Source organism: Patiria miniata, unplaced genomic scaffold, assembly GCF_015706575.1.
Source record: "Patiria miniata isolate m_02_andy unplaced genomic scaffold, ASM1570657v1 HiC_scaffold_7, whole genome shotgun sequence".
NCBI classification, from domain to species: domain Eukaryota; kingdom Metazoa; phylum Echinodermata; class Asteroidea; order Valvatida; family Asterinidae; genus Patiria; species Patiria miniata.
The window spans coordinates 34,407,854-34,421,784 of record NW_024037074.1 but is presented as its reverse complement, the minus strand read 5'-3'; the positions used below and the strand labels follow the sequence as shown (position 1 = coordinate 34,421,784).

At 42.1% G+C, this 13,931-nt stretch overlaps 1 protein-coding gene across 2 annotated transcripts in view; it reads left to right on the top strand.

Annotated features, from left to right (window-relative positions):
* Positions 1 to 13,931, top strand: part of LOC119744793 (adhesion G-protein coupled receptor V1-like) — a 109,921-nt gene that overhangs the window by 84,068 nt on the left and 11,922 nt on the right. For both annotated transcript variants that reach the window (XM_038220930.1, XM_038220929.1), the window contains exons 72-88: positions 692 to 915; positions 2,221 to 2,377; positions 2,881 to 2,943; positions 3,338 to 3,440; positions 3,637 to 3,750; positions 4,096 to 4,277; positions 4,842 to 5,021; positions 5,869 to 6,118; positions 6,711 to 6,869; positions 7,542 to 7,732; positions 8,615 to 8,755; positions 9,542 to 9,694; positions 10,196 to 10,342; positions 10,506 to 10,651; positions 11,284 to 11,892; positions 12,667 to 12,831; positions 13,628 to 13,766. In XM_038220930.1, the coding sequence (XP_038076858.1) occupies positions 692 to 915; positions 2,221 to 2,377; positions 2,881 to 2,943; positions 3,338 to 3,440; positions 3,637 to 3,750; positions 4,096 to 4,277; positions 4,842 to 5,021; positions 5,869 to 6,118; positions 6,711 to 6,869; positions 7,542 to 7,732; positions 8,615 to 8,755; positions 9,542 to 9,694; positions 10,196 to 10,342; positions 10,506 to 10,651; positions 11,284 to 11,892; positions 12,667 to 12,831; positions 13,628 to 13,766 (3,123 nt within the window). The remainder of the gene's footprint in view (positions 1 to 691; positions 916 to 2,220; positions 2,378 to 2,880; positions 2,944 to 3,337; positions 3,441 to 3,636; positions 3,751 to 4,095; positions 4,278 to 4,841; positions 5,022 to 5,868; positions 6,119 to 6,710; positions 6,870 to 7,541; positions 7,733 to 8,614; positions 8,756 to 9,541; positions 9,695 to 10,195; positions 10,343 to 10,505; positions 10,652 to 11,283; positions 11,893 to 12,666; positions 12,832 to 13,627; positions 13,767 to 13,931) is intronic.

The following is a 13,931-nucleotide window of genomic DNA, read 5'->3' as shown; positions in this document are numbered from 1 at the left end:
TATTTGTAAAATATAAGAAGAAAGAAAAGGGGGAAAAGGGAAATAGAGTGCCCCCAATGTCAGATGAGGTCCAGTCTCGTCCAAACGAGCTCCAGATTTAATTTTTAATTAAGTTAATTAACTCCTATTGTTTGATCAGTCACAAACGGTCGAAAGTCTCTTCCACTTCCCTTGCCATGCGTTTGTATACAGACTAGTAAAAAAAAAACTAGTCAGATTACATTCCTGTAAACACTGTGACTAGTCAAATTCCATCAACAGACAAAAGAGGTAACTGGTATGTACAGCTGGCATATCAATCACCTCCGTCTAATCATGGTTATATCAAATTAACTAGGGAATTCTTAATTGTGAAAAAATAGTCACTTGATTGATTTTGACTGCTGTGGTGGTGTAGCTGAGTTTGTCAAACATAGAGGTAGTGTTTTATGAGAGTAAACTGCAATTGCCATTGTTAATGCATAAAGTGAGATCCCCGCTTGGTAATTATATAGGCTTAAATCACTGGAAATGACTAACAAACTTTGTAATTATTGGAAATTCACAAACAAACCCCCACTTCTCGTTTTAAGCAGGTTTGGTCTTGTATATGTTGCTTTCGTTATCCCTGGTGATATATTTTTCTTGATTTTCTGAGTTGCGCTTTTAGCATATTCGTAAAAAAACCACCAAATTTTTCTTTCTTTCGCAGGTGCACTGGGAGGCACGAGACGCGACAGGCCAAGTGGCGTCAGACGTCTCACCCCCTAACGGTACCCTACGAATCCCTGATGGCGTGGCCAACACTCAGATACTGCTTAACATCCTACCAGACCAGATACCAGAGCTGCAGGAACGCTTCCAGCTGGTCTTAGTGTCTGTGGACGGTGGGGCTGAGATCGATCCTCAGTTTAACACTTCCACATTTTACATTCAGTGAGTGTTCCAGAGGTTATAACTTGTCAGTCAATAATTACTTAGTGTCTGTTGAAGCCTAGAGCTTAGATATAAGCTTCACTAAGCTGCGGACTTAGAAAAGATTGAAAAGAGGCAGCTAAATCTAGAAGCCAGTACTCGGGTGGCACCCGACTTGGGCGCAGGATGTGTGCGAACACTATGTGCTCCTTCAACCAAAACGCTATCTAAATTACATGCGCGCCTTAATGTGGCAACGCCCCTTTTGTGATCTAAATTAAATCCTTTCTGCACATTTGTAATTTTATTTATCCAAATTTTGCTTTCATTGCACTATATTTTACTGTTTGTTTGCACTGTATGACTGTCATTTTGCCTTTAAAAATGGTCCTGCCAGTACAGAAACGTTAGGTCCTCTCATATTTTTGATCTGTTATATTTCTCTTAGAACAGAGATGCCACTTTTCCGGTTTTAACCGGAATTCCGGTTTTTAAAAAAAATCTCTCAAAATTCCGTCAAATTAACCAGAAAAAGAGAAGAAAAACTGTGGAAATGCGTTGATTTTTACCTCGATTTAGTACATTTAGGCGCACGCATGGCACAACGTTGTTCGTTGAAGTAGTCTTAAAAAGAGTCTTTGTGTATGTTGTTGCCGAGCCTGCATGCAATACAAGCGGCCAACGTACCTGCACGCAATATACAACGGCGCCTCGCGCGTGCTTCACCGCGTGCGGGCTGTTGTGTGCTAAGCACACGTAGCATTCAGTCTGGAAATCAAGTCTATCATTTCAGCTATCGGTGGTTTCCGATCGCAGTGATATGTGAATACAAAAAATGCGGGTACCAACCATGTTTTCGTTGAGCGCATCGCGCGCGTAGTGCAAGGATCATGTACACCGACAGCAGTAGTGTTGTGGAATCGTGCATGTTTCGTGTCGAATATTACGTTGGAAATTCGGGTAGGCAGAATAAATATTAGGAATATGGAAATAGTCAAAGTGATTGAACGAACCGACAGCTTTAAAGGCCATAGAAGCAACATTAAAAAATAAACAGAACTTGGCTTGGCTACAAGATAAAGATGACAACGGGGACTTGTCGGACACGGAGTGGCTTTTTCACACACACAAAAGTTCCGTTTTTTTTCAAGCAGCCGTTCCGGGTTTTTTTCAAGCAGACCCTGTGGCATCTCTGTTAGAAGTATGGAAATAAAGATGACTTTGAATTGAAGTTAATTTTGTGCTGTTTTGTACAGTTGCAGCAGACGACTTAGTTAATCTAACGCTAAACCTCTTTTTTTATATCCTCTCCTTGTTTTCTTCCAGACCCAACGATAATCCCCACGGAGTGTTCAGCGTCCACCAGGAGAACCAGACGGTCGGTGTCAATGCAAACATGAAGCGTTACCTTAGGATCTATGTGACTCGCGGTGCAGGCACCGAGGGCGATGTCTCAGTGACCTTTGACCTCAAATACAATGATGTAAGCAGTACACACATTTGGCCCTTTTTGTCTATATCTGGCCATGCTGTATGTTAAGTGGATGTAATCAAGTTCCTCACAAGTCCATTCACAAACCATCACATGTTTAATCTTATGTCAACCACAACTTATGTCACAAGCAACAGGGGATGAATAATGACACTTTCAAATGAACTTCATCGTGGTTTATTGGAATAGCTCCTGTCTTGAGATGGAATGACTTGTGGTTAACTTTTAACAACTTGACAACAGCTCTTGGTGTTAACAGGGTCTGAGAAAATAATTAATTAATTATGAATTGGAATTCAAATTTTGTTAAATGCAGTGAAGACGGAGACAAACTCGCCACCCCATCCCCCATGTAAACCCCCACCCTATCCCCACCTCATCCTCATCCTCGGCCTGAGCCCCATCCAAGCCCCACTCCATCCCACACCACCATCCCCCATGCCCCATCTAATCTCCCAATTGATTTTCTGATTGACAATTCTTGTCATTTGCAGGGAATAACTGGCGCTTACGTTCCGAGCAGTAGTTCTGTCGTCTGCCGAAGTGGAAACGCCTTTGTAAGTTAACCCCTTTTTTGTGTGGCTATGGATGTGTTCTTGTTTTACATTTTAACTGTTTTTTTTCTGAAGGTGATGCACAAAATTTATTATTTACGCAATGAGAGTAACTTGTCTGTCTGTCATTGGAACTAAGCATTGCCTCGATAATGCTTTGCAGAAGACTTTGATTGAAGTTACTTTTGGAATGCCTTTTTACAATCCATAGCCTCCAGACTTAACCTTTTCACTTTTGCCTTTGGACAATTTGTCTTAAGGCCCAAACTATACTTGTGCCAAATATATGAAACTTTGCTTTTGCTGGAAGTATTTTATTGTGTTGTTTCAAATTGGTTTTTAGCTCTAAATGTAATGTCTGTAACGGTAACATTTGTTTCCTTTTGATCTCAAACAGTGCACCAAAGACATTCCGTTGCTGAACAACGACATGTTCCTGGAGAGGGATACATCTTTTAATGTTACCTTGACATCTCTCAGTTATCTTGGACCCGTTGAAGGTAAAACACATTTTTTAAATCTCCAACAGTTTTGAACTGGAATTAACGCTCACTTATCTATTGATAAGCATTTCTTTGACATCTTATTTATTTCCACAAAACAGTCAGTAAAATATATTATTTCTTTTTCTCACTTTGATGCTGCAGCAAGATTTGTAAATATTACCGTGTTTGGTTTGGTTTGTTTTGTTTTTAGTCACCATTCCTCCAGTGATGCTGCCGGGTGCGAAGAGCGCACTCGTTGTTGTACCTCAGGAGGCTGCCAATTCACTGGTGGGATTCAAGATGGACGCCACCACAGTCGATGACAGTGAGTCCAGTCACACATAAATACACCCTTTTTTTCCATGAGTTGAATTTGAAATTTTTGTTGAGTAGTTGTAACTCCGAAGAAAATCCTGAATGTTGTACAAATAATAACCGCCCTAAGTCCTCTGAAATGGACAATTGATAAGTAAACTTTAAAACCAAAATCTATATGGGTGGACGCAGAGTTGCTCTGAAGACTGGTTTACCAAGTCTCAGAAATGCCAATCAGAAATGCGTGTCAATGAATTGAACTCATTTCCCTCAATAATGGTTGTAAAATTCCTTCAACTTAGATGCTTTTTTAACAGTAATCTTTGGAATCCCCCCCCCCCAACCTTCTCCCCAGTATCCTACCGCACTGTCCTCACCATCGAACGTATCGGATCCTATGGAACCATTGATGTCCTGTGGCAGGCCGGCTACCCATCAGACGAGCTACCCCAGGGTTATCTCCAGGGGGCAGTATCACAGGGATCTGGTCAGCTGAACATGGGCAGTGGAGTCTCAACGATAACCCTGCCTATTGTGGTAAGTCCACGTTTCAAGATCATTTGATCCTTTTGCTCCATGATCTTCCCTTTTGACCAATAAGTTTAGTCGAAACAAAAAGATTTCAGTTCAAATTCAAATTATTTATTCATCGTGATTCTATGGAAAATATATCCTCTTTGTTTGTTTATTTGTTTGTTTAAAAAATATTATTCGCATTCATTAAAATTGTAGTTTAAAAGCAAAAAGGAAACAACTCATAAACTATGAACAGATCAACCACTTCGCTAAAAAGAAGCCTGCGCTTGGCACAAGAAACAGGAAATTACCCAAAAAAAGCGGCCAATTTTTAAAAAAAAATATAGTGTATTGGTCCTTTTCCCCATTTGCAAGCGATAAATAGCCATGAATGACTTCACCTCCTTCATCAATGGACCATTCCAGACTTGACCACAAGCCCCACCCACCAATGGGTGGGGCTTATGGTCAACACAGACCAAAAGTCGTGATATAAGTGGTCAATGCATTTTGTGTGATGAACATCCCGGAAGTGTCTATTGTCATGTTTCTTTTGTTGATGTTGTTGTTGTTGTTGTTCTGCAGCTTAACCCTAGCGGCAACCCCAGCGAGCTCTTTGCCGCGCACCTGACCAGCGCCCTGACGTCGGCTGAGGGCGGGGCCAGGCTAAGGGGAGGGTACACCACGGCACCCATTGAGCCCTACGGGGTGGTTGGCTTCACTCAGGGGTCAAGAGGGGTCACTGTGTCTGAAGGTAGTGGCGAGGTGAGTGCACTTTGGATGTTTTCTGAGATTGAAACAGAAAACAAATCAAACACATGGCATTCCCAAAACGTTTATCATTTTGTAGCAAAACCTTATCTTACTGCCTCAGAGCAACGAAAAAATACACAGGACTATTAAAGCAGTATGTATTGTAACATTTGGAATGGGTAAAACGTTGCTAAAAATAAATTTAAAAGCAAAGCCATTGAGAAATGATATCTGCTAGCCAGCCCTCTGAAAAACCTAGTTACCTGAAATAGAGTGTAAATGTAACTTATCCTCTGATGGGTTTTATTTTATTTATGTGTTGCCTTCAGAAGTATTTCAGGCCAGCTACAGCAATTTTTCGGCCATATTTTTTAGTCTGTGTCCGGCACAATTTTGAAACAAATGTGACCTGTTCTGTCAAAATCAGACATTTCTGGGCATAAGGTCGAAAATGATATTTTTACATATTGTTAACATATGTTCTTTTTCCTTTTAATAGGTGGTTTAATTTTTGAAACCGGTCATTCCTGGGCAGAGTTATGCTATTTTGAAGTTCATTGTGTCGAAAAGTAGAAAACAGAGAAAATGGACACGAACGTCACAAAACAGACATTTCTTTAACTGATATACCTTATCAAAATCATCAAAAATAGTATATGTAGAGTTCAAATTAGGGCTTCAAACTTTTATAATATATTTTAGACATGTTCAGTATTACAAATATGCAAAAATTAGAAAATCGATAAAAATCACCCCCACAGCGTTTTTTGGGCCCTATCTCAATTTTAACCTCTGCCCAGAAGCATCTGCTTTTTGACAGAACAGGTCACAAATGTGTGCAACTGACTTTTGTTCACAGCTTTCCCTGACTGTGGAGCGTCAGCTCGGCACCCTAGGCAGCATCCGCGTGACCTACCAGACCCACGCCGCCTCGGCCGTCGCTGGGGAGGATTACGTGGCCATCACCAGCGGGGCCCTCACAATGGCCACCAGAGCCAAGACGGCCAACATACTGGTGACTATCCTGGAGGAACAGGCACCGGAGCTGGCTAAAGTCTTCTATGTCAACATCACCAGTGTGGCACGGTTACCCATCGACGGAACACAGGGTGAGTCCGATTTTTGGACATATCACAGATTAGAGGGATCCGGAAACTTTCCTTGAATTCCCTTAAAATGCTCCTTTGTGTCCAATTTACTATTCAATTTTCCGTTGCCTTCGTAATGGTGTTTCAGACAATGGCAATTTGAATTGCTATCTTCGTTTTAAAAACCCATTGATGTCTTTTGGACAAGTGCGTACTTCACGAGGAGCAATTGCGAAGCAAATTGGACATCCCCAAAACAATTACAGAGAAATGTGCCACAAATTTGAGTACAGAGAGGCACCAGAAATGTTGTTTTGCTGACATCAGTTCTCTTTGTAGATGTCCTTGTTTATATAGTACATGACACAGAAAAACTCTGTGTACGTGACACAAAAAAAACTGCAAAGTGAGTGCCTTAATTCATACTCACAGCAACAGACCCCTCAGGTGTCATGAAACCGCGTGGAAATTGAGAAGAGGAAAAACTCGGAGAAATGTATAAAGGCATTACTGTATTTTTCGAAAATAGGCTTTTAATTCTCTATGAGAGCCATTCTTGCTTTAAATAATTGCCACAGTACGAAGAACGTGATTTTTGTTGTGCCGCATGCAGGTACCAGTCCTAGGCTGAGTTCAAGATACCCTGTCTCTGAAGTGACTATAGAGGGCAGTAATGATCCCTACGGCGTGCTGAGTATGGATCCCGACGTGATTGAGATTGCCGAGAGTGAAGCCACGTGCAAACACGTCACGCTGAACATCCAGAGATCAGGTAGGAATATGTAAACCTTAAACAGTGTGGACACAATCAAATCACCAGTCAACACATGAGTCCAGTCACAAGTAACAAGGAATAAACAATATGACTTTGTCACTGTTCATTTGAATAGCTTGTGAGTACACTTTGGATAAGATGGGTTGTGATTGGCTTGTGATGACTTGTGAAAAATCACAAGTTCTTCAACTACAAGACTGAATTTTAAAGACCAAAGTTTTTCGTAGGCATGGGTGGCTATTACGTAAAGTGCTCGCCTCTCACCACTGTGGCCCAGGTTCGATTCCTGGCATGGGTCATGTGTGAGTAGAGTTGTTCGTCCAACACAAAATCAACACTTTCGATCTGGCTGTGCTCCGTGGTCAGACGTTGGCCGTATGGCGGCTGCCTAAGGCGCCTTTACATGTCTTCGGCTTGACCACGTTGTAGCCACGTCCTTTGCAATTTAGCTTCTCAGCTGCAAGATGGTTAGCCCCCCAAATTATTTTTAAGAGAATATGCTTAACTTTTACTTTTGATATATGTGTATCATGAAATGAGGTTGTTACGTTGGTTAAAACATTGACAGCTCCTATTTATGTCCATTGTGCAGGTTTCGTGTGAGGGCATACAATTTCCAAATATTTCTGTCAAAATTTTGGACCAGACTATTTTTCTCCCAATTCCTAGGTGGTAGCCATGGCGAGGTCAGCATCCGAGTCCGGACCATCGGGGGAGGGGAGCCCTGGCAGAGCAGCGTGGCCCAGCGCCCCTCCGACACCACCAATACCATAGAGAATGCCCTGGCCAATACCCAGGACAGACCCCACGCCACAGCCGGTCAGGACTATGAACAAGTGGATGTGGCGATCACATTCAGAGTGAGTGCAAATGAACCATACTGTGGTTTACCTTTCAGGATATAAAGATTTTGTCATGTATGGTGACTACCATTTAAAAAATCATTGTATTCTTTCAGCAGTCGAATGATTTTTACAGTCTGACTGTGGCTTTGAATTTATTTCTGTTAGGCATAAAGGGAGATGTTTATTTCAAAAATGGATTTTTTACCCAGTTTTATATGCGCTACACTGAGCCGACTCAAGTCACGTAAGAGTTTTCTGTCAAGTGTAGAACCCCTTGATACCTGTCCAGCAGAGGCATGTCTCAGTGTATGGAAAGGAACTCGCCAAGCTATCACAACAATTGGACATGAAAATTCTAGTTGCTGAAAGTCTCCCTCCAGGAATAACTGGCCTGTTTGGAAGGCACTTAACCGCCTTCGCACCAGAGTTGGCTGATTTAAGGAATTACTCAACAAGTGGGGATACACTACAGGTCCAACGACATGCGACTGTGGAACAGAATCTCATACAGTGGACCATCTACTGAGATGTCCGCATTTGAAAGAACCTTGTGCTACCGAAGATTAAGCCAACAACACCATCACGGCACAGCTTCGCGCTCAACAATTTGAGTAGGACATGATAGATAGATATGCACTACAGAGACTATTTCAGTGACCTCAATGAGAAGCCATTACTTAGGCAGACCCAAGCTTGCAAGTGGGTCATACACATGCCTTCAGTGCTGCTTTGACAGCAAAATTTGCACATGACTTGATCTTAAGAACATGCCCGAGCATGGTTCAATCTCAGTTAAGGCATCTTCTAATTTTGTTTGCAGGATTAATCTATATTCATTCTATCTGAGAGTTTGTAAGAAAAAGTGCATCTGACAGTCAGTGATGTTTCTCTTGACAGGATGGGGAGACTGAGAAGAGTTTCCAGGTGGAGGTGTGTGATGATGGCGTGGCTGAGCCGGCCGAGTTGTTCTTTGTCTACCTGTCTGAGCCCACGGGAGGGGCACGGGTGGCCCAGGGACAACCTGATGGGGGCCTCAAGGTGAGAATTATTTAACTCTGGCATACGTGGAGACAAAATATCGACTCGGATTGCTGCAGTCTGGTTTACTCCCTAGCATGATTTACCAGGAACCATACCCATCCTGGCAAATTCCAACACCATATGGGAAACTGCACACACATATTTCTGACTTTGATTCTGGAGGTGTGCCAACCCAATGTAAAAGACTGTCAGTTCAGGGGTACTGTTCCCATCCTGACAGATTCCAACAAAACATGCCGTTGGGGTTTGATGGGTTGAGTTCTGTTAGGGTTAATGGGCCCATCGTCACCGGGCATTGTTTTAATCTCTTAATTACAGCAGTCAGTACAATATTTAATCTAAGCACCAGGTTCATAATACTTGTCTACAGCTTGCAATTACACGTGTACTTATGGATTAATCCACTTCCCATAGACACATGTGTTACTGCCAATTTTAACCAAGTAATTTAGGTCATTTTGAAAATGTCATTATTAGATCACCCATTAAAATAAAGCAATCATTGAGTGTATTGACAAGACAGTCTTGAAGATATTTTTTAAAACTGTACTTTCATGTGTTGTCAAAAGAATTTTTCTAATGTTATTCATTTGGAGATGTGCCTATATTGCATTGTTGAAAGCAGTGATTTTTCACGTTGATTTCCATTGTGTAACAAATTTTTAAAGGGACAGAGTTATAACTGAATTTAATGTCTCATTTTGTTGCATTGGGTCATTTAACACATTTCAGTTAGTGTTTTGAATAATGTAAAGTCAATAATTACCATATCTTCTTGTTCAGGGGTTCACTCATTTCACCATCGTTGGGAGCGACAACTTCAACGGCGTGATCGGCTTTGCGGAAGAGTCACGATTTGTGACTGTCGATGAGGATGTGACACCTTCCATTACACTCACGCTAGATAGAGGGCAGGCTTTCTTTGGTGAAGTCACGGTGGGTGTTCATCCAAATCCCCCCCCCCCACAACCGCAATACCACCAACCCACTCACCGCAGCTTATTAAAAAGACCTGATATAAATATGTTCCGCGAAAGGAACAAAGATTTTGAATTAGTGAAGATAATTACATTCTAGCTACTACTTCTGAAAAGTTGTGCTTGAGATGATAGATGGCAGTGTATGGTGGGATTTTTATTGAATTTGATTGTGCCAGAAAGTATTTCTGTATTTTTTCTAATATCAACATAGAGACATTTCTGGAGATTGGAAATACTGAGGTGGCGCGATGCTCACGGGCATGTTGCATGCATTCCGCTTAACGTGAGGTACGCGTTTAATTTGAAAACCCTGTTGGTAGGAGGAACATTGAGTGATGCATACCACCTGCGGGCGAGCATGGTTCAACCTCAATAATACTTCTGTTTGTCAGATTAGTCCATATCAAATGTCAAATTCAATCACACAAGTCGTCCATCTGCTTTTTGCCGCATTTAGGTGGAGTGGCGAGCAACGTACAGTGCTATCGGTGACATCACCAACGACGCTGATCTCTACAATCAGCTTGAGCAGGCACAGGGTATGGTGACATGTCCTGCCGACCAGCGACTGTGTACGTTCGACATCACGCTACGACAAGACGAGGTAGGAACCACACTGTGATGTCTGTCGGGCAATGTTTTAGTTAAGACTTTTGAGCATTAACAAAGGGTGGTGCTTGTTTTCCGAGGGTTAGTAAAAAAAAATAATTGAGGTTATGGAATGGAATCAAGGTATCATGCGCATTGGTTTTATGTTTGGACAACAGGAGCCCGAGTTTGCTAGCTGGTTCCTAGTGGAGCTGGTTGGGGTAGGACAGGGAGCCAGTCTGGACCAAGCCCAGCGATTGGCCAACATTACCACCTTGGACAGTGACTATCCGTACGGTCTGCTGCAGTTTACCACAGATACCAGGTGAGTGGTAATGCTATGGTAAGGATTTGGCTACGACTCAGGCTATGGCTTTAGTTTTATCTCTTGCTTTAGCTACTTTCCTGGCACCAGAATAATTTCAGAAATCCAAGGTGTTCGAACCAAATACAAATTATAAACAATTTGGCACCTTCAAATATTTGATGGCTCCTTACAGAGAGTTTACCTTAATGGAGTCAAATTACCAAGTTCAGATGCCTAGAAACTGCCTGAAGTCTGCCTTAAGGCTGGTTCTTACTCAGTGTGAAAGCCTTCGTGAGCGCAAATTTGAGGAGCTGCAAATTCGCAAAAGATCACTTCGTATTTTCATTCACGTGAATTATGAACAGGCCTTAAGGATGAGAACTTTGAAGAAGCCTGCATTGGGCAAAGGGAAATGACACATGAACAAGTATTTATTAGTATTATATTCACACTGAAAGTGTTAGGGCATTTCAAACTCGGTGTAGATTCAAATGTGAACATGATTTTGAGACTTCCCAGCAAGTTTTGTGAACCTGCAAATATGCTATATTTAATGCATGACTTAACCGAATATTGCCTCTAGTGTTTTGTCGCATTAAATGTTAAGAATGACTGAAAACACTAAAGTCTTCTTTCTGTGTATTTTTCAGGTTCCAATCAGTGCACAGCAACACCAAGCGAGTCAGCCTGCGTGTAGAGAGAATCGGTGGTAGCACCAAGGACAGCGCTGTGTCCTGGGGGACGTTCCAGCTCGATTCCCCCATCAAACTGGCCGGACTGACCGCCTACCCGGCCATCCCAGACACGGACTATGTGGCCACCTCGGGAGTCTTGGATTTCAGCTCCGGTATCCGGCGGATTCCGCTGGACGTGGTCTTGCTCCCAGAGACCCCCGCGTCATCAGCTGAATACCCAAAACTACTGCAGGTCAGACTGATGCAGGCTACCAACGGGGCCGGTATCCACGCCGACTACGGCACGGCCAGCATCACCTTAGTGGAGGACGAGCGCACGGCCGACATCTGGGACAACCGCTATAGCGCCCTCATTGGCCTGAACAATGACAACATCTATAATATTCTCCTGGATATGGCCGAGCATGTCAAGGCTCAGCTGACGGAGGAGCAACTGGCCGTCGTCGTGGATACCATCGGGATGGTGGTTGCCGAGGGAGGGAGGAGGAAGTTGCCTAGCAACCTGCTGACTCAGCTGATGGATATCTACTGCACGTTGATGAATCCGGACAGGCAAGACACAAGGTACGCTCATAAAGGAAAACCTTTAGATTATAAACATTGTCCTACGCTCACAATTTTGCATAATTATAAATAAGCAGCACAGGCAATTAGCTTTCTGTAACAAGTTCTGAACACAGTATTTTAGGCACCAGAGATTTGAAGTTGTATCAACACTTCTTGTAATTGTGAACAAAATGTAAACCTTGTCAAAATATTTTTTTTTCCCATAATGAACATTGAGAACAAATAAGTATTTTTAGGACTTATGTAGAATTACAAACATTGGGGAAAAAATACAATCTATCACACATTCGCATCAGGTAGACAAGTTATGAATGAATACAATAACTGCATACATGTCAAACAGCTACCATAATTTGAAGAAAAAAACAAAATGAAAAATGAATATAACTGCTGTAAACTGCTTACTGACTGGATTAACCTTATATACACAAATTAAACAGTCTCAATCCTGGCAGGATGATTGATTGACATCATACCTGCCATTACTTTAGTTTATAGTACATTCCTTGATATATATCATATCATAATTTCAGTATTGTATGATACGTATATATCACAAAAACGTTTCAGTATTCCAATATTCAATTGAAATAAGGTTGTGTCCCAAAGACAGTTTTGGGGCTACGGCTACGTCTATTGTCAGCTTGTTCCCATGTAGTTGTACTGGAAAAAGAGCCAGACAATCTCTAGATAAGATATTTGGATACGGCTTAATGGTTGTTGGTACATTACATAATCATTTTTTTTTTTATGGACACTTAAACCTCATAGGGGTGCCTACCAGCTAGCAGAATCCTTCAGTACCTTTGCCTTCATCCTAGTGACTGACCTGCCGTGTGAGACCCAAGACCCCCAGACACTGTCCTGTGATCATGCCGTGGTGGAGACGGGCCGGTGGTCTAGGGGAAGAATCAATGGACATAACTTCCAGGGAAAGTAAGAACAGACATTGGACAAATTAAAGGCACATAGGATCTTGTGTTTTCTATGCATTTTGTTTGTTCCAATAATAACACTAATCAAAATCCAAAGAAGACTGTTCAAAAGCTAATCTGTTGAAGTTTCAGCTCAGTGGGCAGGCATGCAACTTTTCCTCGGATCCGCTGATTTCCTCGTTTTTTTACTACTCTTGAATGCCATTACAAATTGAAAAACACTGTACAAAGTCTTGTGTGGTTTGGAATTTCCTCGTATTTTCTAAATTCCCAGTTGCATGCCCGAGTGGGTATTAGACTTTTTGAGAAAACAGTGAAAATCCGTGCTCAATCTTTTGACTGCGAGTTCATCGATAGCACTTTTTGTATCCAAAAATCAGTCAATCAACTGATCGTTGGAAATCACCTACATTTCTGGATTTCTTGTAAATGACAGCAAGCCAAATGGAATAACTTCACTGGATGTTCAATAAAATTACGATCTTTAATCCAAGCAAGCATTTTGATAATAATTTGGTACTTTACTTTTGAGATAAATGCAAATGATCCTGTATGCCCTTAAGCAAAGATGATTACATGATGAGATGAATAGATAAGATATTAACCCTAGCAGGGCCCAGGTTTTTGCCTAAATGGTCTGAAAACCATTACGGAGATGATACCACAGTCGCGTAGGTTGTACACTGGAAGTCTCGATAATGTAAAATGCATTAGATGCATAGTCATAGCCAAGTTATTCAGACACCGCCTTGCTCAATTGTGTTTTCATAACTAATCTCCCTGGTTCCCTTCCACAGAGACAGAAACAGCTTCACCATGCCTACTAACCTACTGGACACCAGTGCATCCTCATCCTGTGAAGACATTCACTTCATTGAGTACAGCAGCCAGCAGTGGTTCTATGGTGCCAACGAAGCAAGCACTCTCAATAACCAGGTACAAAGAAGGATACATGTCCCATGGTACAATGGGGACCGAAGACGCTGTGGGGACAGCAGAAAGTCCCCATAACTCGGACCTAATTTGCCTAACAATACAGAACTTCCCCATAACACCCGTGTGGGGTGCTGTGGCCTCGTGGTTAAGGGCACTGGATTCGTG